The 26,987-nt window shown below is 34.1% G+C and overlaps 1 protein-coding gene across 1 annotated transcript in view; it reads left to right on the forward strand.

Annotated features, from left to right (window-relative positions):
- Window positions 1-26,987, forward strand: part of CCDC178 (coiled-coil domain containing 178) — a 327,539-nt gene that overhangs the window by 71,676 nt on the left and 228,876 nt on the right. Inside the window, exons 13-16 of the mRNA XM_074339729.1 lie at window positions 8,339-8,522; window positions 19,724-19,786; window positions 21,243-21,404; window positions 22,972-23,085. Of these exons, the coding sequence (XP_074195830.1) occupies window positions 8,339-8,522; window positions 19,724-19,786; window positions 21,243-21,404; window positions 22,972-23,085 (523 nt within the window). The remainder of the gene's footprint in view (window positions 1-8,338; window positions 8,523-19,723; window positions 19,787-21,242; window positions 21,405-22,971; window positions 23,086-26,987) is intronic.

Consider the following 26,987-nt stretch of genomic DNA (forward strand, 5'->3'; position numbering starts at 1 on the left):
CACACCTATTAAATCATTTGTATGTGTTATTCAGTGTGTGTAAGCGCAATGTATATACAGTAAGTCCTCACTTAATGTTGATAGGTTCTTAGAACTGTGGCAAAATGGCATATAACACAGGGAAATTTACCATAAGACAACTGCTATAAACAGATTTAAGTCCCTACAGCATCTCATCCATATTATAACAAAATCATGTAGAATGAAATGACATTATTCGAGGACCTGCTATATTCTCATGTTTAATCTTTATAACAACCTTGATGGTAGGTGTTATTAATCAAATGTTACTGATAAGGAAATTGTATATGAAACCATCCCCCAATTATGAAAAGAGCTATCGGGATTTCAATGTACATCTTTCTGACTCCAAAATTTGTTTTTTTTCCACTTAGCAACACTGCCTCTCGACCTCCATTGGCAAATCTGTTCCCATTTCTGACATGTTACAGCAGACTGTGGACATGACATTTACTAACTACTTCAAAAAATGTCAAAAGCTCATTGCTTTATTCAATTCTTCATCGCTATATCTGGTTGTGCCATTATTTTTCTCAAAAGACTTCTGTTCTTCTTACTCTCTGCTTTATTTATTTATTTATTTATGTTAGTCTCCCATTTACTTGAATCACCTTCCCCTTAGTCCCTGCTTCTTTTGTTCCTTAAATTTAAAATATTTTAAAGCATATCACAGACACTTGTACATCTAGTGAATACCCCCAGGAAACTTCTCCCAAATCTGGACTGTTTTTTAATATATATATATATATATATATATATATATATATATATATATATATATATATTAATACTAAGATTCCACTACATGCCATCTCACCATTTTGATGCCATTCCCAACTGTTACACTGTTTGAATAAGTTACATAATTAATTTAATATGCGATTTGTTGTCCATATGTAGTTCATTTTAAAATGGCAACATTAAAAGATAGACGTCATATTTGCTAACAGATTTTGTTCAGTACTGTGTGCATAAAAATACTTGCAAGATCTTTTAATGGTAATGATGGTATATGATTGTTTACCTTGTAGTAGCAATGTAGATAGAATTTAATAATTTTGTCTTTCAAATAAGCCAGCATCCATTAGAAATACACCCTTTACATTTGGGACATTTGACTTGAGCAAACAATTTCACTTGACTGCTTATTCACACGATAGGCAAGCTTCAGTAACCTAAGTCAAGGGAAATGAACTGGTTTAAGATGATTTGAAATTGATTAATTTGGATTTAGTTTGCTTGAAGTTAACTGCATGGTATAAATTTCTATATAGCCATTTTCTTACATTCAAGCTCTGTAAAATATTCTGAGTATCTACTTCTAATGTTCTACTGTCCCTCAAGCAAGACAATGCCATTGTAACTGCAGTGATCCAAAGATGGGGTTGATAATAGAGGGAAATGAGCAAAAAAGCTATTGAACACAATAAAGACATACTGATATCTTTTATGAAATGTGTTTATCAAGAGTTAACAGGAGGTGATTTATTTGTAGAGATAACAATTAGAATATTATTGAAGTTGGTAAATAGCCTGGAATACTTAGAATGAATCCACAGGGTACTGAGTTCTTCACACTTGTTTAGCTGTATCTTACCAGCCTATTAATTTGCGTTACTTCACAGGAGTTTAGAGTATGATTTTTTTTTCATCATTTAAAAGCAAACTTTCAAATGAATATTCTTAAGCTATTTTGCTTTTATTTTACTTTTCAATTTTTTTAGATATTAAAAGGGTGCATGTACCCTTCAGAATTAACTACTCACTAATATGTTAGCCTACTTTATGCTGTTTTTTAAGGAATTAAATATTACAAATCTATCACCCTTCAATTTCTATTCTCTCCCTCTGTAGTGGCAATCAGTATCAGGATTTGGTCTGTATTCAGTACATACAAGAACTTGGGTTCTCAGTTCTTAGACTTCCATATACTCAACAATCTTTAATTCCATCTCACACCAACCACCCTCTCTTATAGTTTTATCCTACATCTTGACATTTCCAATAATGGAGTCACCTTCTGATCTCAATTTGAAGAATCCACTCTGACATTCAACACCTCTCTTTCCTGTTTGCTTACTCTACTAGTACCGTCACTCCAACCTTATTTGACACTCTATCATCACTACTTCATTTGTATATCACACTTTCTTGTTCTTCCTTCCTTTCTCATAGAGCCTCGTTATATTTGATCAAAATAAGTAATTATTTAAATTACCTTCAGAATCTTGTTTCTATGACTTAAAAAGCCTTATTATCTTACTAAACCAGGGTCATAACAACTCAATGTGGCTAAAGTAAAACACAGCTGTGCTAATTAATCTCACCATGGGCGGATCCTAGTTTGGTGGACCATAAAGGTTATAGAAAATGAGGTCTCTTGATGAGACAAGGATATGAGGTTATGAATACAGAATGCGTATGGTCATTTCAGTGCTGCTTGACAGAGGATGTGTTAAATTAGAAAAAAGAGAATGGTCTTAATACATGATGGTTAAAACATCTTATTTTTGCAAACATTATAAAAACATATGATCATGTGAAAACACTGTTAGGGACACTCAAAGGATCTTACAAGGTGTTGGGGTCGGTTAGAGGCCCTCATCTTTAAGCTTCATTAGCATTGTAGTACATTTGCTGCTGAGTAGAACTTAAATTCTATGACTATTTTTTGACTGTAAATCTCAAGTGACATTCAGCATGGCCAAGAAATTGCTGGACAATTTTTTTTCCAACAACTGTTTTGTATTTTCTCACTCTCTTCAATCCTAATGCCCACATCACCCTCAGTTTAAGCTAATTATCTTCCCATATCATTCAGGGAGAACACAGATGCAATCAAATGAGAATTACCTCTTTCTCGTACCAGCCGATGTGCATGTCTTCACATACTCCGTGTTCCCCTTTATTACAATAATAAGACAAGTTGCTCCTGGGTAGGAGTGCCTGTTACCCTGCACTTGCCAAGTGAATGTCATTCTCACACACTCAGAAGCTTTGCGCCTACAATTATCTCCTCTTTCCCATTAATCAGTATTATGTCTCTCAACTTTAATAGCACATGAACATTGCAGATATTGCTCATCTTAGAAAAGAAGGAAGCGCAAGCTAAAACAGAGCCCTGCATCCCAACTCTTCCTTTTTTGTCTTTATAGCAAATCTTATTCAAATACTTCTCTTTCCATGAACTCACATTTCATTTTCTATTCAACCTATTCAAAAAAGGATTTTTACCAAAGTATTATTTTCTAGATCCAAAGTCATTTTTTTCTCATTAGTTTGAAGATATTTTCCTTGTTTTCTTTCATTTAGTTTTTTTTAAAAAAGGTATATACTTAAGGTGTACATCATGATGATTTGATATGCATTGTGAAATCATTACTACAGGCAAGCTAATTAACATATCATCTCTTCACATAGTTACTTTTTTGTGTGTGATGAGACACTTGAAGTTTACTATCTTAGCAAATTTCCAGTGTTTATTACAATATTAGTAGCTATAATCATTACGTTTTACATCAGATCTCTAAACATCCATCTTTCATCTAGTTTTGGTTGATAATATATCTGATGGCATTTGGATATCATTTCTTGTAGGTAAACTGTTTTTTTCTCTGGGGACTTTAGAATTTTCTCTTCCTCTTTACAGTTCCGAAATTTCACAATTCCATGTCTAGAGGTGCGTGTGTTTGTGTGTAATATATCCAGTTTAGCACTAATGAGGGCTTTCCAATGTAATGGGCCATGTTGGTTTTCAGTGCTGGAAATTGTTCAGATATAATTTTGTTACATACATCCCCTCTCTATTCTGTTTTTTAATATTTTTTTAACTTTATTGAAGTATAATTGACAAATGAAAGTATACATGTGTAAAGTGTAATATGTGATTATTTGACTACGTATATTTGTGAAATAATTATCACACCTTGTATAGTTACTGCTTTTTTTTCTTTCATGGTGAATATGCCTAAGGTCTACACTCATAGCAAATTTCAAGTAAGCAACAGTGTATTATTAACTATAGTCACTGTAGTATACATTTGATCCTCAGAGCTCATTTATCTTATAACTGAAGGCTTGTATCTTTGACCACTATCTCCCCCATTTTCACCACTCCTCAACCCTTGGTAACCAGCATTCTACTCTGTTTCTATTATTTATTTGTTTGTTTGTTTGTTTGTTTGTGTATTTATTTATTTATTTTTTTACATTTCACATATAAGTGAGATGACAAAACATTTGTCTTTCTCTGCCTGTCCTTATTTCACTTGGCATAATCCTCTAGGTTCATCCATCTTTTTGGAAACGGCCAGATTTCCTTCTTCCTCATTGCTGAATTATTTTCTCTATCCATTCATCTACTGACAGTCACTTAGGTTGTGTCTATATCTTGGCTAATATAAATAATGCTGCAATGAACATGGGAGTGCAGCTATCTCTTTGAGAAATTGACGTTGTTATTCAAATATATACCCAGAAGTAGGATTGCTAGATCATACGACAGTTCTATTTTTAATTTTTTGAGGAACCTCTATACTGTGTTTCTTAATGGCTGTACCAATTTACATTCCCACTGAGAGTGTATGTGGTCCCTTTTCTCCACATCCTTGCCAGCTTTTTCTATCTCTTTTTTATAAAAGCCATCCTAACTGGTGAGAGGTAATATCTTATGGTGTTTTCGGTTTTGATAATTAGTGATGTTGAGCACCTTTTCAAGTACGTGTTAGCAATTTTTATGTCTTTGGAAAATGTTTGTTCAGGTTCTTTGACCATATTTTAATTGGATTATTTGGTTTTTACCTAGTGAGTTATATAAGTCCCTTACATATTTCGGATACCAACCCTTATCACATGAATGGTTTGAAATATTTTCTTTCATTCTTTAGGTTACATTTTCAATCTACTGGTTATTTCTTTTCCTGTGCAAAAGCTTTTTAGTTTGACATATTCCAGCTTGTTGATTTTTGCATTTGATTTCATGCTTTTGATGTCATATGAAAAAAATAATTACTGAGACCAATATCAATATCAATTTTTCCCTATGTTTTCTTTTACAAGTTTTACAGATTTCGTTTTTGCAATTAAGACTCTAATACATTTCAAAATAATTTTTGTGCATGGTAAAAGTAGGTGTCCAGTTTCATTCTTTTGCATGTGGTTATCTATTTTTTCCAACACTATTGAAGAAACGATCCTTTCCCCATTGTATGTTGTTGGTGCCTTTGTCAAAGATTAGTCAATCATATATACTTGGGTTTATTTCTGGGGTCTTGATTTTCTTCCATGTGTCTATGTGTTTGTTTTTATGCCAGCACCACACTGTTTTGACTATTATAGCTTTGTCACAGTAATATGATACTGCTACCTTTGTTCTTCTTTCTCAAGATTGCTTTGGCTATGTGGAGTCTTTTATGGTTCCATACAAATTTTAGGATTTTTTTTATATCTGTAAAAAAATGCCATTGGAATTTTAATAGATTGCATTGAACATCTATAGATCACTTTAGGTGATATGGACATTTAAAAATGATTAATTATTCCAATCCATGAACATGGTATCTTTTCATTTATTTGTCTTCCTTAATTTTCTTATTCAGTGTCTTATATTTGTCACCAGACATATCTTTCACCCCTTTAGTTAAATTTATTCCTAAGTGTTTTATTATTTTGATGCTCTTGTAAATGGGATTGGTTTCTTTATTATTTTTTTTCAGACAGTTCGCTGTTAATACATAGACTACAACAGACTTTTGTATATTGATTGTATCCTACAACTTTACCGAATTCATTTATTAGTTCTAACAGTTTTGGGGTGGAGGTTTTAGGGTTTTCTCTATGTAAGATCATGTCATCTGCAAACAGAAATTTTTAATTATTTCTTTCTGATTTGGATGCCTTTTATTTCTTTTTCTTGGTAAATGCTCTAGCTGAGACATCCAGTACTATGTTGAATACCGTGTTTCCCCGAAAATAAGACCTAGCTGGAGAATCAGCTCTAATGTGTCTTTTGGAGCAAAAATTAATATAAGACGTGGTCTTATATCATATTATATGATATAAAACCTGGTCTTATATTATAGTAAAATCAGACCAGGTCTTATATTAATTTTTTCTCCAAAAGATGCATTAGAGCTGATTGTCCAGCTAGGTCTTATTTTCAGGGAAACACAGTAGAAGTGGTAAGAATGAACACCTTTGTCTTGTTCCTGATCTTAGAGGAAAAGCCTTCAGTTTTTAATCATTGAGTATGATGTTAACTGTCGGCTTGTCATATATAGGCTTTATTATATTGAGGTACATTCCCTTTATATCCGCCTTGTTGAGAGTTTTTATCATAAATGGATGTTGAATTTTGTCAAATACGTTTTCTGCATCTCTTTAGATGATCATATGATTTTTTTATCCTTAATTCTATGAGACATTTGTATGATTTTTATCATTAATTCTATTAAAGTGATGTATCACGTTTATTGATTTGCATATTTGAGACATCCTAGCACCTCAGTGGTAAATCCACATGATCATGGTGTATGACCCTTTTATTGGGCTATTGAATTCTGATTGCCAGGATTTTGTTTAAGAGTTTTGCATCTTGTTCATCAGGGATAATGGCCTCTAATTTTCTGTTCTTGTGTCCTTGTCTGGCTTTGGTATCAAGGTAATGCTGATCTCATAAAACAAGTTTGGAGGTATTCCCTCCTCTTCAATTTTTTGAAAGAATTTGAGAAGGAGTGGTACTAATTCTTCTTTAAATCTTTGGTAGAGTTCACCAATAAAGCCATCAAATTGTGGACTTTTTTTCCACTGGGAGTTTTTGATGACTGATTCAATTTTCTTACTCATTGCTCTATTCAGATTTTCTATTTATGCATGATTCAGTTTGATAGGTTGTATGTTTCTAGGAATGTACCCATTTCTTCTAAGTTGTCCAATTTGTTCGCACATAATTCATTGTTCATAGTAGCCTCTTCTTTTCATTTCTATGATATCAGTGTATTGTGACCCTTTTCATTTTTGATTTTATTTATTTGGGTCTGCTCTCTTTTTTTCTTTCTTAGTTACTATAGCTAAAGGTTTTCCAATTTTGCTTTTCTTTCTCTTTTTCTTTCTTTTTTTTCTTTCTTTCTTTATAAAAAACTCTTTCTGTTGATGTTTTCTCTTCTTTTTGGTTTTCCCCTTGTTTCTTCTCTGATTGTTATTTCTTCTCCTAACTTTAGACTTAATTTGTTTTTATTTTTATAGAGTTCCTTGAGGTATAAAGTTAGGTGGTTTATTTGAGATTTTTTTTTTTAATGGAGGCATTTATCATTATAAACTTTCCTCTTAAAATTGCTTTTGCTGTATCACATGATTTTTTTATGTGGTGTTTCCATTTTCATTGTTTCAAGATTTTTTTGACTTCCCTTTTAATTTCTTCTTTGCCCATTGGTTGAGTTCTTGGTCTCTGAGCCTTTTCTTCCCAGTTCCCTACCTCCTAGCTTTCATAAACTTATAGCTTCAATAAGTGAGTCAGTTATTTTACAAACAAGTACAGTTCATACAAACCCCTCCTAAGATGGAGTGAACTTTGCCCTGGTAACCCATCAGGTGGAATACCTTCAGCCATTTTCATGCTATTTCACCTCTACTCCTGTTTTACTTTCAAGTTCCATTTCTATTCTACAGAGAGGATTATCTCATTTACGAGTGTAGCTCTCTCTCTGTGTGTGTGTGTGTGTGTGTTTATTTCTTTTTTATATGCTTCAATGGTATATAGTTGAAAAAAGATGGTACCCAATCTCTACAGGAAACATAACTTGTTAATTTTCCATAAAGACTAGTATTTCTCTGTGTCTTTGCAAATATTAAACTGACATTAATGTCTTACTTTTTTCCTCTATTAACTCTTCCCTTAGCCATGGGTTTTCTTTCTGAGAGCTTTGTTTTAGTCATGGATTTTCCATTTGCTGAGTTTGCTTTCTCTTTTACTTATATTTTTCTTAGATTTTATTATTCTTAGTAATAATGTTATATAGGATTAGAAAGGATGGATTTACACAGAAGTGAATGAATGCTCAGGGATCCCAAGGCCTTTCTTATTGATAAACTTATTCTTCTGAGATTGAGCACAGCCTGACAATTAGGGGTAGCCATCAGAAGCAGAAAAATAAGTGGAATATAGGGAAATATTTTCTGTATTCAAGTTTTAGTGAAATATCTGGTTATTTTGTATTTTTGGCAACAAAAAAGGAACAACTCTTTTACTATTATTAAATATATTTGTCTCTATTTACTCTTTTGGAATGATCATATCTGTATTATTTTTTTTTTTTTCCAGTATAAAGAAAAAAACAGAGTTTGAGTCTGAAATCCAATCTTTGATGCAGCTGAAGTCAAAAAATGATGACCGTCTAAAACAAATATACAAGGACTCTTATAACATTGGTGCTGTTTTCCACCTAACCAGACATAAAACAGAGGAATTAGAAGAGCAAATAGCAGACGAGAAAAGAAAATTCAAGGTTTGTATCTCTGTGTTCTTCTTAGTTATGAAAAACAATAATAAACCTGAATTTTATTGATTTAATGTTGATAATTAGATTTTAATTTAAGCTATAATAGTGTGTTTTTTTTAATTACTGCTTCTGATAAGTCAGAAGAAAATCACTTTTCTTCAGAGACCCAGCCTGAATAGAAGAGGAATTGGGGCTCAATGTAGCTAATCAGCACTGTGTCTACTTTTTGCTATTACCGACTTTAAACTACCTGGGACACCAAATAGTCATGCTTGGTTCAGCCTCATCCTACATATCTAACATATAATACTTCCTGTCTATGGTAGGAAGAAGGGATGTTGGGAAGTGCCACTGTACCCCTACAAATGTAAGAAAACGGAGTACCTACATCAGGCCTGCAGTGCACTAAGACCTTCAAAGCACCAAGCAATTAGTAGGCCCCAGTATGCAGAAACAACGTGTCATAGGCCTCAAATCCATTCCTAACTGAGAGATTCAATGAATAGCCACTCCCTGCCATTTGGCATAGAGACTAGCAAAATCAACTCCATTTTACCACACATAGGAACTTTAACAGGCTATTTCTGTCCATCACACATCACACCCACTTCTTCCATCTTTGGTATTTTCTTATTAAAGACTTATGATCATGCAGTTATTTGTAAAATAAAGAATCCGCATTCTATGTCCAAGCCCTTTAATATTGCTATCTTTAGTGAAGAATTTTTATTTTCCTATCTAAATTTAGGACATATAGATAGTCTGCCAGTAAATGTTTCTATATTGAGAGACTGGGGTTTTGTTCCCACATGGAGTCCAGCTGTTGAACTGACTTAATGTATCATGCCGATGTCCCTTTCCGTGGGTTGTTCAGTGGGTTTATCATATCTTATATGTTCCAAAATTAATATGCTAAAAAATATGTGTAGTAAAAATTAACCTCAAAATTATTTTAAAGTTATAAGGCATGTGATTATATGTGTGTGTGTGTATAGCATGTATGATGATATGTTGATGTTGTTTATAATTTTCTTGAATTTTTCATAAATATGTGTTCTCTATGGCCATCAATTAATATTTTTATTTAGGATATTAATAAAGACACCATCCATGGATTTGGCCATTTAACATTGTGGTTTAACTTTTTTTTTCAATTGCCAGGAACCCCTTGGTATCATTCACATATTTTCTCATAGCTGTCACAACCCACCTTAAATTCTTCAGACATATTGCTTCACTAACCTGAGACATTCATATATTAACAAAGATGTTGCACTAAATTGTTTATTATTTCTAAGTTTTCCTGATGCCATAAAATACCATAAGTACGTTTAGTGCAAATTTGATGTGATTCCACTATATTTCGCTTTGACAACCCAAAGCGGTGTCCCCCTGGCTTAGTTCAAGCAAAATTGAAGAAATTGTTTCTCTACCCAAATGTAGCTGAGATAACTAGAAAGAAGCAACAGAAAGAAATTACTCCACATGGCGAATAGTCCCCATTGCTAACCACTTTTGCTAATCTCTGAGCTGAATATATTGGACATTCAGTATCTGTAATGTACACATGCATATCTGTGTCAGAGTGATAATTAATTAAAAATAAATTTCTAGATAGTCTTTAGATAATTCAGGTTTATAGTAATTCAGGTTTGTAGTTTCTACCTTTGTAATGATCCTACTGTCTTTCACTAATTAATGAAAATCTCTGTAATTTTTAGAGTCACGGCATCATATTTTTCTTGCAGGCAACTTTGTGTATTTATTGATCCTGGCCTGAAATTAGTCCTTAATCCATGTCTTCTGGAAAGTAATTGTAGCAATACCACCTCTGAGCTAGCTGTGAGAAATAAGCCTTTGAGGGAGAATTTCTGATTTATGTTCTCTCAAATTAATACATCCATAAAATAACCAATAAATTCAGGCAGTCATAGACTAGAAGCAACTCCGAACAATCAAGGTATCTAGCAGTTTCTGGAGTTTTCCAGATGTTACACATGATTTATCCTAATTTTTAAATACCTTCAATCCTAATAACTGAGCTTATCAGAAAAGACACAGTTACCCAAGTCCCAGGACAAAATGAGCCATCAGTGATGGGAGATAAATCAATAAAAGTAACATGTATTTAATTACGTTGTTGATGGAATGAACAGAAAATCATCCAGTGTGTCTGAAGAATGTGATAATTGTAACTAAAAAATCTTGAAAGCGATTTCATTAAATATTAAATACTATTAAATACTTCAATAGAAGGCTTCTCTGCAAACCTGAAGAATCTGGAGGGGTTTTTGCTTGAAAATATTAGAATTTTGGTGGAAAACTAGAACATCAAGCATTGTGATTCCAGTTTAAAATAATACTACTAGAACTAAATGGAAATAAATAAATGTATAAATTTTGAGCTTTATCGCTTGAATATGTGTTATTTAGAAATACGAGGTCTGACAATTAAGTTTGAATTTGTTGCAACGATGTTGCTAACCTTTTTTGATACCAGAGGGATTATTTGTTATGAATTTGTACCAACTGGACAGACAGTTAACCAAGTTTACTATTTGGAAGTGTTGAAAAGGCTGCATGAAAAAGTTAGACAACCTGAACTTTTCGCCAATTCATGGCTCTTGCACCAGCTCACACGGCACTGTCTGTGAGGGAGTTTTTAGTCAGTAAACAAATAACTGTATTGGAACACCCTCCCTACTCGCTTGCTCTGGCCCCCAATGACTTCTTTACCCAAAGATAAAGGAAATGTTGAAAGGAAAACATTTTGATGACATTCAGGACATCAAGAGTAATACGACAACAGCTCTGATGGCCATTCCAGAAAAAAAAGAGTTCCAAAATTGCTTTGAAGGATGGACTAGGCACTGGCATTGATGGATAGCTTCCCAAGAAGAGTATTTCAGAGGTGACTTAGTGATATTCAGCATGGAGGTATGCAGCACTTTTTCTAGGATGAGTTCAAGAACTTAATTGTCAAAACTCATATGTTGGTTAGTCTTCACATATTTTGGGATTTTCTAGTAATCTTTATGTTACTGAATTTTAGTTTAATTCCATTGTGGTCTGACAGCAGACATTGTATGATTTCCTAGTCTTTTAAATTTAAGCGTCATTTTTAATGCTAGAAAAAAACAATGTGTTATGTTCTTAGAATGTAGGCACTCAGTAAGTGTTTATGAGAAGCATGAATACAGTTGACATTTAGTGGGAAAATTTAAATACACAGATTTCTCAGTAATAAAATAGTAATTCACTATGAGTACATGAATAAATTATAAATTGATTCAATTTTGAATTTAAAAAGTTAATGGGACTTCTGATTTTTTTACTGGCTGAGAAAGAGCTTACTAGGCTGACTTGACCAAAGATAATAACATTAATCCCTGGACCTAAAAACAAATACACTAAATAGTCATAATGCATATCTCTGGGTGAGAGGATTCAGGTTATTTTAATTTTATATTTTGTAATTTTAAAGTACTTACACAAAATACATATGAAACCTTCATAAAATCTTTCATAAAAAAAGAAAGATAAACTAGCACCTTTGTGTTTATCATTAGATAGAAGCAGGCTGGGCTACCACCTGGACTTTCTGTGAGGGTCCTGGCCACCAAAAAGTGACCTAACAATGCATAGCCAGAGCTGCCCTGCACCACTAATTCAATCCAGCCCAAATTTTGTTTTATAATTCTAAGTCTTAATTTTACAATCTTGTTTGCTGTTTTCCTGGTCTCAGACATTAGATAATAAATTGAGTTATCCAACTTTTTTCGTAGTGCCCCTCTGTCGCTGGAACTCAAACAGATGTTACTTTCTTAGTTCTGATCTTAATCTGTTTACTTCCCTTTTCTCTTTGAACTTGTGTTTCTGGACACAACACTAAGTGTTCCATACTTGCTTTTCAGCAGTCCTTTGTCTTAGCAGTCTCTTGCAGTAGCATAGCTCTCTGCTGCCACCTTATGGTTTCTGGTTGCAAAAGCCATGCAACGGGTCAAAGGTGACTTTTTAATGTGGGCTCTTCACAGCATCTGAAATGCCATCACCCCCTTTTTCTTGTATTCTCTCAAGCTCTTCAAAGTGATCTTTTGATACCTTTTATTTCTTCTCTCCAAAACCAGAACTGGGTAGTTGTGACAGAGATTTTAAGCCCCTAAAGCCTAAATTATTTACTCTCTAGCCATTTACAAGGAAAGCTTGCTGACCCTGCTCTAAAATATAGGAATAGCAAATGTAGAGAGCCTTTAGGGATGAGGGAGCACTCCCAAAGAAGGAACAAACGTGGATGAAACTGCCCTCCTCCAAAGCAGAGTAAGGGCTTATTGGAGAGCGTTGGCTATATCTCAGTGGATGGTCCATAAGCAGCCACCTGTCCGATGCCAGAGAAACTAGATGGAGGTTAAACAGCATTTGAATGAAGTTTCTGAGTAGAGAACTTGGTTGGAGTTTGAGCACATTGGTTCCCTACATCCCGACTAGCAACAATTCTGTAGGAGGAATGAGAAAACAACTGGAAGAGAACAAGGATGTGAAGCCCCTTTTGACAGCCATGTAACCCCTCCACTGCCCTCTGTTGAGATAACCTAAACTTTACTCCAGCTGACAAAAGAAAACTGTTTACAAGATCCAGCTCCAGTATTTCAAATTAGAGTTAAAAGAGTGGTTTAGAGCTAAGAGGCAATAATTAGATAACGGGCATCATTTACAGTCCACAAGCAAATTTCTATAATTTAATTGGTTGCTATATGTAATGAAGCATCATGTATTGAATTTATTTGTTATAATTTTTGAGTCTCCTTTACTCTTAAAGAATCGCTTACATTTTTTTTTAAAATGTCTTTTGTTATGTTGACATTTTTTAGAGTCTAGTCCAGTTACTTTGCAGATTTTCTCTTAATACAGATTTATCTTTTCGTTTGCTCATGATAAGAATCAGGTTAAACACTTCTTGTAGGAATATTATATAGTTATAATATTGTGTCAGTGAAATATATCACAAAGCACATTGTATAAGTTTGTCACATTACAAGTGATAGTACTTGCTCATTTGGTTAAAGTTATGACCAACAAACTTATCCATTACAATGAATTGGCAATTTGAAGAACTGAAAAGCCTGACATGAATTGGGTTGCAGGCCCACGTTCGTGGAAAAGGCAGCCTTCTTTATTCAGGTACTTATCTCCTTGCCTTTCCTGCTACTTCACCATTTCCCAATGTCTCAGGGAAAACGTCTTGTAGGACTTGTTTTACTATTCATCCTCGAGATGCGGTTTACTAAATGGGGATTTGTGTATTATGATATTTTAACAGATACCGAGTTTCTCATTATATACAGAGATTTTATAAAATATGTTTTTGAGTTTGAAAGAACTTGTATGTTGCTTTGGGTAATATGGCTGTTTTAACCAGATTGATTCTTCCAATCCATGAACACAGAATGGCTTTCCATTTCTTTGTGTCTTCTTCAATTTCTTTTAAAACTGTCTTATAGTTTTCAGTGTATAGGTCCTTCACATCCTTGGTTAAGTTTATTCCTAAGTTTTTTATTATTTTTGTTGCAATTGCAAAAGGAAATGTTTTGTTTTGTTTTTTATTTCTTTTTCTGAGATTTTTTTGTTAGTATATGGGAATGCAATGCCTATCAAAATTCCAATGGCATTTTTTAAAGAAATAGAACAAAAAATCATCAGAATTGTATGGAACCACAAAGACCCTGAATAGCCAGTGCAATCCTAAGAAAAAAGAATAATGCTGGAGGTATCACACTCCATGACTACAGCTTGTACTACAGGGCTACAATAATCAAAACAGCATGGTTTTGGCAAAAAAAACCAGACACTCACACCAGTTGAACAGAATTGAAAACTCAGAAATAAACCCCCATATATATGAGCGGATAATTTTCAACAAAGGAGCCAAAAACATACGATGGAGAAAAAAAAAGCCTCTTCAGTAAGTGGTGCTGGAGAATTGGACAGCCATGTGCAAAAGAATGAAACTAGACTGCTGTCTGTCACAGTGTACCAAAATTAACTCAAAATGGATCAAAGACCTAAACATAAAACCTGAAACAAAAACTGCATAGAAGAAAACATAGGTACTAAAATTATGTACCTTGGCTTCAAAGAAGATTTTATGAATTTGACCTCAAAGGCAAGGGAAGTAAAAGCTAAGATAAATGAATGGGACTATATCAAACTGCAGCTTTTGCACAGCAAAAGAAACCATTGACAAAATAAAGAGGCAACTAACCAAATGGAAGAAGATATTTGTAAAGCCTCTGATAAGGGGCTAATATCTAAAATATAAAAGCTCATGCAACTCAACAACAAAAAACCAAACAGTCCCATTAAAAAATAGGCAGAGGACCTGAACAGACATTTCTCCAAAGAGGACATACAGATGGCCAATAGACATATGAAAAGATGCTCAACATCACTAATCATCAGAGAAATGCAAATAAAAACCACAGTGAGATATCACCTCACACCTGTTAGAATGGCTGTCATCAACAAGACAAATAGTAACAAGTGTTGGAGAAGCTGTGAAGAAAAAGGAACCTTCATATACTGTTGGTGGGAATGCAGACTGTTGCAGTCACTACAGGAAATAGTATGAAGGTTCCTCAAAAAATTAAGAACAGAATTACCATATTACCCAGCAATCCCTCTCCTGGGTAGCTACCCAAAAAATCTGAAAACATTTATCCATAAAGACACATGTACTCTGATGTTCATTGCAGTTTTATTTACAGTGGCCAAGACATGGAAACAACCAAAGTGTCCTTTAATAGATGATTGGATAAAGAAGATGTGGTACATATAGATGATGGAATACTATTCTGCATTAAGAAAAGATGAAAAAGTGCCATTTGCGACAACATGGATGGATCTTGAGATTATCATGCTAAGCAAACAAGTCAGACAGAAAAAGTCGAGAACCATATGATTTCACTGCTATGTGGGATATAAAACTGAAAGCAACAAAGGAACAAGACGAGCAAAGAAACAAAAACTGATAGACAACAGTTTAGTGGTTACCAGAGAGGTAGGAGGAATGGGGGTGGTAGAAGAGAGTAAAGGGGGTCAAATATATGGTGATGGAAGAACTGACTGGGCGGTGAACACACAATGTGATATATAGATGATGTATTACAGAATTGTACACTCGAAATCTATGTAATTTTACTAACCATGGTCACCCCAATAAATTTTAATTAAAAAAAAGAACTTGAAACTTTTACAGTTTAATTCTCCAACCTAAGGACCAAAAGCAATTTATTATTCATTAATTCATTTTCTCAATAAGTTACTCATTCAACAAATATATGTGTGACAGAGTACTGGAAGCGGAGGACAAAGGAGGGAGCTCACTTCAAAGTGCTTTGGAATGTGCCTATGCAATCCTGGATACTGGTTGTTGAATATTAGTCATGGGACAAATCCCACGACTTCTATGAGTTCAGTTTTCTCATCTTTGAATGTGAAGAATTGTAGCTATGTCATTAAATGGATATGATGAGTAACTTACACACACACACCCACACCTACAGGCAGCGCTCACTGTGCATAGCACTAAGTTAACTGAGACGAGTGCATATCTGAGCCATGTCCCCATTTTGCATGGTCTCAATATGCACGAGTTTTAGTTAGCATGGCACCCTACAAGACAAGGGCTGCCTGTATGTGTGTGTGTGTGTGTGTGTGTGTGTGTGTGTGTGTGTGTATGTATATATGTGTATATTGAGAGGTTGCTATATTATATATATAAAACATTTTTATATATTGAAAATTTGCTGTATTGTATATAATACTATATATATACATATATGTATATATATATATGATTATATAAATTTTTAAAAACTGCTTGGGATATAGCAAATTCTCAAAAGTGGTACCAATATTATTAAACCAGGAAATGTTTTTACAACTGCTGTAGCTCTTTATCATTGTCTAGCCTTTCTTTTTGAGCATTTTCAATGATATTAAAGTCAGGATTTTTTTAAGAAGACCACACTCTAGGTATCTATGTTAAGATTACCGTAGTTTGTACCTATTTAATCCTGGTACTGTCCTCAGCAGCTGCGTTATTCATATTGCATAATTAACAGGGAGCATCTCTCCAGTGCTCAGAACTTTCCCAGCAGATTTCATGTCAGAGACAGCTATGCAATCACTGGAAGATTGGCACCTCTTTAAAAACAAGGTCTCCATTCTGTTCCCAACATGTGCTCTAGGTGCCTGAGTTACAAAATTTAACAACCCAGTTGCCTGGAAAGCCTCATGGAAAGGGAAGCTTTGCAAGGACAGAGACATGTGAGAGTCAGAAGGCTCTGCACCAAATATTCCTCTCACATTGAAGGATCCTAGGTATCTGAGGAATCTGATTTGCTAAATCAGTCAGATAAAGTCCCTGGGCTCTCAGATTTTGTAGATTAGCATCCTGGTTCTAACATGTGCTAGCTTTTTTGTATATTGGCAGTTTATGTAATCTCTCTCACTTGTCCCATTTGCAAAACAGGACAGTAATTGCAATTTCATTGTGAAGTTAAAACAAGATAATTATACATAGAAGGCATGTAATATATTTATCCATAATTATGAGTAGAACTAATGGTAGTTTAATCATTGAAGAGACACATGACATTTCTATTTCTTGGTGGACATAGCTGCCCAGATTCCCCTTCAGGAATCAGTTAAGTCACTTTGCTTAAAGTCATTCCCCTTCTTGGGGCAGCTCACGTCGATGACTGATAAATACAGGAGTATAGCCTTGCCTCTTTGGTCTGATTTGGGGCAAAACCGAAGGTCCATTTTTACTCCAGGACTCCCCATGGAGTTGACTCAGATTGTTCATGGGACTGCATTGCATTGTAGCTCAGCCTATGTTTCTGCCCAATCCTGCTTTCTTCCTTTCCCTTCTTCTTCCTTTCTTCCTGTCTTATCCCCTCTCCAGTCTAACAGGTGTTTACAAATGCACGCCTTAACAAGGATCCTGCACATCAAACCCCACCTCCCAGTCAGCTTTACAGAATGCACCACCTGTGACAACAAGATTGTGGGACAAATAAGTCCCCTCCCTCAGTCAGATGTTGCACTTCATGGCCTAAGACTTGTGAATATCGGAGCTCACCTTATGTCAGTCTTTGGCATGTTCTAGGGTATTTTGAAGGTTGTAGTAACTCAGTAGTTCTCCTAGGGATTGGTCAGCTTCTGGGCATTTTGCCAGTGCCTGGGTGGACAAATCATACTTCTAAGGAGTGGATAGTACCAAAGGAAGGCCTTGAGCATCTGGCCAGAAACACTCCCTGTGGCTCTGTGTCTGGTGTAAGTGTGAAATTGGCAGCCCAGCCAGTAATAGGCTACCTTCCCTCCTGGTGATCCATCATTTGACCTTTGTCTCTGAGTCACAGAGTTTTGAGGGTATGATAGTAAACAGAGCTTGGAAGAGTTCCCCAAGGGGCTAAGAGTGAAGCTCCAGACGTTTCTCCTGTGGGAGTGCAGACTTGTACATTAGTTACAGATTGTGTTGGTTTTGTACAGATATACAGATTTCACAATTCTGAGGACTCTCCATTCTTTTCAAAGACATCCAATTGTTTTACTCTTGCAGCTTCAGACTCTTAGTCTATTTTATTATAATTGCTCATATGCTGTCTACAGTTTTTATTAGCCTTACATCTACATGTACTTTTTGTTTAACATTAATATATCTAAGTTCAGAGACTTAAATTCATTTAAACAATGAATTACTCTCTTACTGGTTGACAATTAAAAAAAATACAAACAAAACCTTTGAAGGATGAATGAATGGGTTTTAAAGAAACAAACATATCAATCTATATTGCAGCCACAGTGACCTTGCTAAAACACGTGCCTTGCTTAACATCCTTCACAAATTTTCTTACTGTGCCTTAAAGATCCTACGTAATGTGGTGTAACTCATCTCCTCAACACACACCACACACATACACACACACACACACACACACACAGGCACACACTTCACATTTCACATTTTTTTCAATTAGTTTCAGACAAAGGTCAAAGGTAGCACTCTGTTTTGGAATACTGTATTTTGTCTCCAGTCTATAGAGACATTTTTAATTTGGTTCCCTTTTGATTAAATATTTAACAAATTGATAAAATCAGTACATCTACCATCATGTTAGAAGAGGAAACTAATTTCATTTAAATTATCAAAAAATTTCATTGTATAAATTGGCTTTAGATGTAGGTATATCCTTAGGTGAAATGCTATGTTCACGTTATTACTTTCCTTGTCATTGATGTTTCTTTTTCCTTCTTTGGAGTTATTCTTTTACTTTAGGAGAGCGTAGTTTTGATGGGTTGATATATCAAGAAAAAGAAGAGTTGCAGGAGAGACTTAAGTCATTTCTTTATATTGTCTCTGTACCCTGGGGTATGATGAGGGAGTCTGTAATAAAGGAGGGATATTAGAGACATTTCTGAACCTCCACTCTACCTCTGCAAAGGTATACATCACTTTAGAATAGGAGGACAGCCTAAATCCAAGTCAACACCTCTCTCAAATAAGGGGTTCCAGGTGTAATTCTAAAGTAGAAGAAACTTTTTAAAGTATTTCCAAATTTGGTTGTGTGATAATACATAACACAACTATGAAGAGTTTAAAAACTCTTTATCCAAGTGACAGAAAGAAGATTTTTCCAAATATTTTTTGCCCACTAACTTTCAAGGAATGCATTTAAAAAAGTGAAAAGAGGGAAAGAAAAGAATCATCCTAGTCAAATGAAGAATCTGGTCACATTTGCCAACTTCAAACTTGAATTGTATCTATCTTGTTTTCAAAGTTGAAAGTGCTCATTCTGGAAAGTAATATTAAAAACAAACTGATAATTTTTTTTAAAAAAAAAGAGGATTTGAAGACTGTCCAGTTTGCCCCTTTTTGATTACTTTGATATTTCAGTTCACAGTTATCAAGTACAAAGTGAATTGAACTAAAATTCTGTATTCTATTTCATGGCCTTGTATCACTTACTAATTTTGCCTCAAATAACACCAGACTTGTTTGCTTGTTTATAACATTCAATTTGTAATGAATATTTTGCTCTTTATTATAACATAAGTAAAGTGTATCTTCTGTCAGCAATTGTCTTTAAAAATATTTTCTGATATTCTATAAATAAAACCTTTTTAAAAAATTTTATGATTTGTAGGGTAGAGAAGATTTCTTGAAAAAATACACTCGAGCTGAAGTGGCTAATGGAATGATAATTCAGGTAATCCTAATTTACTTTTAATATTTCATTCTTCCTTTAATTTGCATTTTACTTAGCATTTTAAATTTGTCTGTAATGAGGCATCTTTTTACTATTTGGTTTGCAAGCCAGCAGTTTTCTCTCCTTAGCTGATGACAGTTGCCCTCTGTGTACAACTAGCAGTATCTGATCATGCATAAAGAAACTGACCTCCCATACACATATCTCATTTTGCGGCTTAATGGGAATTTCTGCCAGTCTAGTAAAAGGGCAGTGGGATCTTATTCCTAAGTGTCTTCTTTGTTTGTTTTCTGATGATATGTTCTCTTTACTTTTAGTATCTTTCAAATGAATTTTTTTAACACCAGAAAACAAAACAAAACAAACCTATGATCTTTCTATATAAACCACTTGAAACTAATACATTATAACTCATGAAATCAATTGTAATTTTTTTACGTTTATACCACCTGCATATCCATCAGAACCCAGTTTGGCTATTTTGATCCCTGATATCTTTCTAGAATCCCTCTCCTTCAAAAATACATCAGTATTTGAAATTATTGTTATATGAAAAATAAAATTAAGAGGCAAAACAACCTAAAACAGTGTTGTTTTTAAAGATTATTTGAGATTATCTGTACCTCTGGTCCCCTTTGAAACAAACAAATTTTGCAATTTCTTCTGTTAGAAAATTTGACGTTTTCAAACATATAAAGCAATGTTTTCTACTTCTATATTCTAGAAAATACCAAATTTCCTAATTTACTTATACATCTATTCAATAATTCCATAATCTTCCAGTGCTTTTTGCTTAATATTTTGGTCTTGACTTCTTTTTCATTGGTTTTATTTGATTTTAGATTTCAGGAATTACATGTATTTCAATATTTGTTGTTCGTGTGTTCTGTAAACTCATTATCTTCTGATACTTAAGAATGTTTGATTTTTATTGTCTTTTAATTTGTTTCTCATCATTTTTCTAATGAGAAGTGCACTCTTTAAATATGCTATATTCATAGCTATTACTTTTTTTTTTTTTTTTTTTAGATTTTATTGGGGAAGGGGAACAGGACTTTATTGGGGAACAGTGTGTACTTCCAGGACGTTTTTCCAAGTCAAGTTGTCCTTTCAATCTTAGTTGTGGAGGGCGCAGCTCAGCTCCAGGTTCAGTTGCCCATTGCTAGTTGCAAGGGGCACAGCCCACCATCCCTTGTGGGGCTGGAGGAGTTGAACTGGCAACCTTGTGGTTGAGAGCTCATGTGGGATTCGAACTGGCAGCCTTCGGAGTTAGGAGCACAGAGCTCCAACTGCCTGAGCCACCAGTCTAGCCCCATACCTATTACTTTTTATAGCGGTGCTTATTTTTTTTATTTTCAAATAACAGCAAGTATCGCTGAGTGACACAAGATGGAGGCTCAATAAACATTTAGGTATTCGATAACTGAAATGCATTTTTTAAAATCTTTTCTGGCAGAAAAGGCTATATTCCCTGCAAGAGGAACAGGAGTTTGTGACAGAGGAATGTCTGAAAAAGAAAGCAATGTATTCCCTAATCCTGGCAGAAATAGAGGCACCAATGCTTCAAATGGAAGAAGATGCTAGAAGGATGAAAACTATCCACCAAGAACACTCTGATGTAAGCATTTATAATTAATCCAGACACTAATCTGCAGGAATATTTAGGTTGATAAATCATGTATATGATTTTACATTGCTACTTGGAAAATTATGATTTCACATAGGAAGATATAAAATCTCAGCAGAATAAGGAACTGTTTCATTGACCACACAACTGATCTATAGCGGAAGTATATAGCAAGACTATTAATGCTATAACCCTGTACGCTGTCTTAGAGTGTACTTAGGGAAAGCAGTTTTCAAATGGGTGAGTAGCGATTTATTTGGTATGATTTCCCATTATGGTAAATTTAATTCAGAGTTTCACTGCTCGTTAATACAATGCTAAAGCTATGTTTATTCAGATGTAAAATATAATGCATCCTGACATTTTCATGGTAAATTTTTGATGCATGTAGAAAACAGCTAGGATGAAAAATAAAGCAAATGTTGATAAATATTTTCAAAACAACAAGTTCATGGCAGTAACTGATATTACTAGCCCTTCCCAAACAAAAAAAATTAGTAGAAAAATATGTATACATCATGTCATTAGTCTTTTGGAGAAGTAGAGGGTGTGGTAAGAGTTATACATTCTTGTCTTTAGCTCCCGGGAGTACATATATATTATTCATTTGGGTCATTTTGACAACAGGATTGTTTTTCATTGCAAATTATGATGTCACTTTATATTCTTAATTTTTAATAATTTTCAAAATTTATTTTAAAAGCCTTGTGATTTGCAAAGTGTTCCTATTAGGAAAATTTATTTTGATCTTCAAAGCTTCCCTATGAAATAGGTAAGAGAGAGTTTATCTGTATCATAGACTTGAGAAAACTTGGGCCTGAATGCATGAAGCAACATGTACAAGGCCATAAAGCATGGAAACAACAAATTCTGAGTATATTATGCTACTTAAAACTTCTAAATGCTTATTCTAGAGCTCATATGATGAATATATAACCAGTACTAATACCTAGTGAGATAAATGATTTTAATAATGGCTCCTCCTTACATTAATGATGGAAATTTATTAGTTGCATCAAAAGCCTCAGTATAATCATCTGAGTATGATAATGAATTCCAGAAAAGATTAATGACTTTTATTCCCCTTATTTTATAATGGCCATTGTTTTATATCTTCTTGTAGTTTAGTAATCGTTTCTATTTTTATTAAATTTTAATAGTTTATGAATTATAAGAACTATTAATTTAGCATAAATTCTTGGAAAGAATAAGTTTTTATGCACTTTCTATAATGATTACTGTTAATTTGTATTTGGAATTTTAATTTTGGTTAAAATATTTTAAATATTGTGTTGAAAATTTATAATTTTGATGTGTTTATTAATGTTTGTGACTTAACTAAAATTTATAAGATTTTAATTTTTTCTGAAAATTCAAATTGAATATTGGGATTGTGGATATCATAGAATGTTTCATAATTCATGGGTGATGGTCCTATTTCTTTCTATCAATATATATATATTGTTATTTTTAAAATAGTCACTTAGAAACTATTTGGTTTACACCAGGATAATTGGATTGTAAATGCTACACATCTTAATTTCTGACTGTCTTCTAGGCACTAAAGCACATAATTGAGGAGAGAAAACATGTTAAAAGAAATGTAGAAAGAACAAAGAAAAATTTAAAACAAAAGGGGAAGGAAGCCCAAGAAGCACTAATAAAAACTGAGGTAAATTTAATATAAAAAATTTTTGAATTTACACCCTGTTTATGGCAGTGAAAACTATTCATGCAAATTTAACTTTATATGGATACATCTCATTTCTAATTGGTTGCACTAAGTTGATTCTGTATGTGCACACGCGCGCGTGCACACACACACACACACACACAGAGTCTCTCTTTGTGTTCATTTTTTTCTCTCTTACAGTGTTTTCCCCACTGATCTAAGTATCCCCCATTACATTTTGTAGAAAGTAGAGGCAGAAATCTGGCCTGTACTAGATAGGACCATATTTCTACAGATGACACCAATCTACAGACTGAAACATTTGTTAATATCTGACATCTGCATTTTACCCTCAGACTGGTATATAGGGAGCATGAACAAATGGCTATATATCAAAAGGCTTCGGGCATTTTTCCAAATTAGAAATACTTACTCCCTGAAAATCCTTACATCTAATAGTCTATCTTTAGAGAATCATTGGATACCGGTAAGTAGGTAGAGGTAGTCCATTGTCTTTAACTTGCTATCCTCTGGATATGTTTTAAAGGTAGCCCCAATAGGATTGGTGGGTGGATAATATGTGGGCTATGAGATAGAGATGTGATTATATCACTTTTAAAAAGTTTTCCCTGTACTGGGCTACAAAATAAATATAAAAAAAGATTACTGAAGTAAATCGTAATATTTATAATAACAATAACAGATTATTAATATGTTCCATGTTTTCTATATGCCAGGCATTATTCTAAGTGCTCAGACGTATTAACTCATTTCATCTCCAGGATAACTGTATAAAGAGTGTGCTGTTCTTACCTCCATTCTCTATTTGAACCATCTGGTGCCTTGTGTTTTAATTAGTTTGTTCATTTTCACAGCTTGTTATTGTGGAGCTCAGATTCACTATATCTGGCACTGGCACTGGAATCTATGCTCTTTTTTTAAAATTAAAGTTTATTGCGGTGACAATGGTTAGTAAAGTTACATAGGTTCAGGTGTACTGTTTTGTAATCTATCATCTGTATATCACATTGTGTGTTCACCACCCAGAGTCAGTTCTCCTTCCGTCACCATATATTTGATTCCATTTACCCTCATCTACCATCGCCCTCCTCCCTTACCCTCTGGTAGCCACTAAATTATTGTCTGTGTCTACAAGTTTTTGTTTCTTTATTCTCTTAGTCCTTTGTTCCTTTGTTGTTTTCAGTTTTATATCCCACATATCATTGAAATCATATGGTTCTCAACTTTTTTCTGTCTGACTTCTTTCACTTAGCATAATAGTCTCAAGTTCCATCCATGTTGTTGCAGATGGCACTATTTCATCTTTTCTTATGGCAGAAGTAGTATTCCATTGTATATGTATACCACATCTTCTTTATCCAGTCATCTATCAAAGGACACTTTGGTTGTTTCCATGTTTTGGCCACCGTGAATAATGCTGCAATGAACATTGCACTACATGTATCTTTACGGATAAATGTTTTCAGATTTTTTGGGTAGATGCCCAGGAGAGAGATTGCTGAGTCATATGGTAATTTTATTCTTGATTTTTTGAGGAACTTCCACACTGCCTTCCATAACGGCTGCACCAGTCTGCATTCCCACCAACAGTGTATGAGAGTTCCTTTTTCTCCACAGCCTCTCCAACACTTGTTACTATTTGTCTTGATGATGATAGCCATTCAAACAGTTGTGAGGTGATATCTCATTGTGGGTTTTATTTGCATTTCTCTGATGATTAGTGATGTTGAGCATCTTTTCATATGTCAATTGGCCATCTGTATGTCCTCTTTGGAGAAATGTTTATTCAGGTCTTCTGCCCATTTTTTAATTGAATTGCTTGTTTTTTTGTTGTTACGTTGTATGAGTTCTTTATATATTTTGGATATTAGTCCTTTATCAGAGACATTGTTTGCAAAAATCTTCTCCCATTCAGTTGGTTGCCTCTTTATCTTGTTGATGGTTTTTTTTACTGTGCAGAAGCTTTTTAGTTTAATACAGTCTCATTGATTTATTTTAGCTTTTACTTTCCTTATATTTGAGGTCAAATTCATAAAATCCTCTTTGAACCCAAGGTCCATAAGTTTAATACCTATGTGAAATTTCTTCTATAAAGTTTATTATTTCAGGTCTTATGTTTAGGGCTTTGATCCATTTTGATTTAATTTTGGTACATGGTGACAGATAGCAGCCTAGTTTCATTCTTTTGCCTGTGGCTCTCCAATTTTCCCAGCACCATTTATTGAAGAGGGTATCTTTTCTCCATTGTATGTTTTTGACTTCTTTGTTGAAAATTATCTGCCCATATATATGGGGGTTTATTTCTGGGTTTTCAATTCTATTTCACTGGTATGTGTGTCTGTTTTTCTGCAAGTACCATGCCGTTTTGATTACTGTCACTTTGTGGTACACGTTGAAATCAGGGAGCGTGATACCTCCAGCCTTATTCTTTTTTCTTAGGATTGCTTTGGCTATTCAGGGTCTTTTGTGATTCCATACAAATCTGATGATTTCTTTGTTCTATTTCTTTAAAAAATGCCATTGGGATTTTGATGGAGATTGCATTAAATCTGTATATTGTTTTGGGTAATATGGTCGTTTTAACTGTGGTGATTCTTCCAGTCCATGAACACGGAATGTCTTTTCATTTCTTTGTGTCTTCTTCAATTTCTTTTAAAAATGTCTTACAGTTTTCAGTATATAGGTCTTTCACATCCTTGGTTAAGATTTTGCTTAGATATTTTATTCTTTTTGTTGCAATTGCAAACGGAATTGTTTTTTTCATTTCTTTTTCTGAAATTTTATTGCTAGTATATAAGAATGCAACGGGGTTTGTTTTATGTTTATTTTGTAGCTGGCAACTTTACTGTGTTTGTTCATGGTTTCTAATAGCTTTTGGTGGACTCTTTAGGGTTTTCTATATAAGCATCATGTCATCCACAAAAAGTGACAATTTAACTTCTTCATTCCTAATTTGGATGCCTTTTATTTCTTTCTCTTGCCTGATTCCTCTGGCAAGGACCTCCAATACTATGTTGAAAAGCAGTAGTTATAGGGGACAACCCTGTCGTGTTCCTGAACGTAGAGCAAAGGGCTTCAGTTTTTCACCATTAATCATGATATTAGCTGAGAGTTTGTCATATATGACCTTTATCATGTTATTTTCCTTCTATACACATATACTGTTGGTGGGAATGTAAATTGGTACAGCTGCTATGGAAAACAGTATGGAGGTTCCTCAAAAAATTAGGAATAGAATTACCACATGACCCAGCAATCCCTATCCTGGGTATCGACCCAAAAAATCTGAAAACATTTATCCGTAAAGATACATGTACTACAGTGTTCGTTGCGACATTGTTTACAGTGGCCAAGACATGGAAACAACCAAAGTGTCCTTCGATAGATGATTGGATAAAGAAGATGTGGTACATATATACAATAGAATACCACTTCTGCTGTAAGGAAAGATGAAATAGTGCCATTTGTGACAACATGGTTGGATCTTGAGAGTATTATGCTAAGCGAAATAAGTCAGACAGATTAAGTTGAGAACCATATGACTTCACTCATATGTGGGATATAAAAGTGAAAGCAATAAAGGAACAAGACAAACAAAGAAAAACTGATAGACACAAAACAGTTTAGTGGTTACCAGAGAGGGAGGGAAGAGGGGGGTGGTAGAAGAGGGAAAAGGGGGTCAAATATATGATGATGGAAGAGGAACAGACTCTTGGTGGTGAGCACACAATGTGATATATAGATGATGTATTATAGAATTGTTCACTTGAAACCTATGTAACTTTACTAACCATTGTCACCTCAATAAATTTAATAAAAAAAGAATGTTTGTCTCTGGAAGTATTTAACAGATGGTTTGAATTATTATTATTATTATTATT

The sequence above is a fragment of the Rhinolophus sinicus genome, linkage group LG09 (assembly GCF_036562045.2).
Source record: "Rhinolophus sinicus isolate RSC01 linkage group LG09, ASM3656204v1, whole genome shotgun sequence".
In the NCBI taxonomy this organism is placed as follows: Eukaryota; Metazoa; Chordata; class Mammalia; order Chiroptera; family Rhinolophidae; genus Rhinolophus; species Rhinolophus sinicus.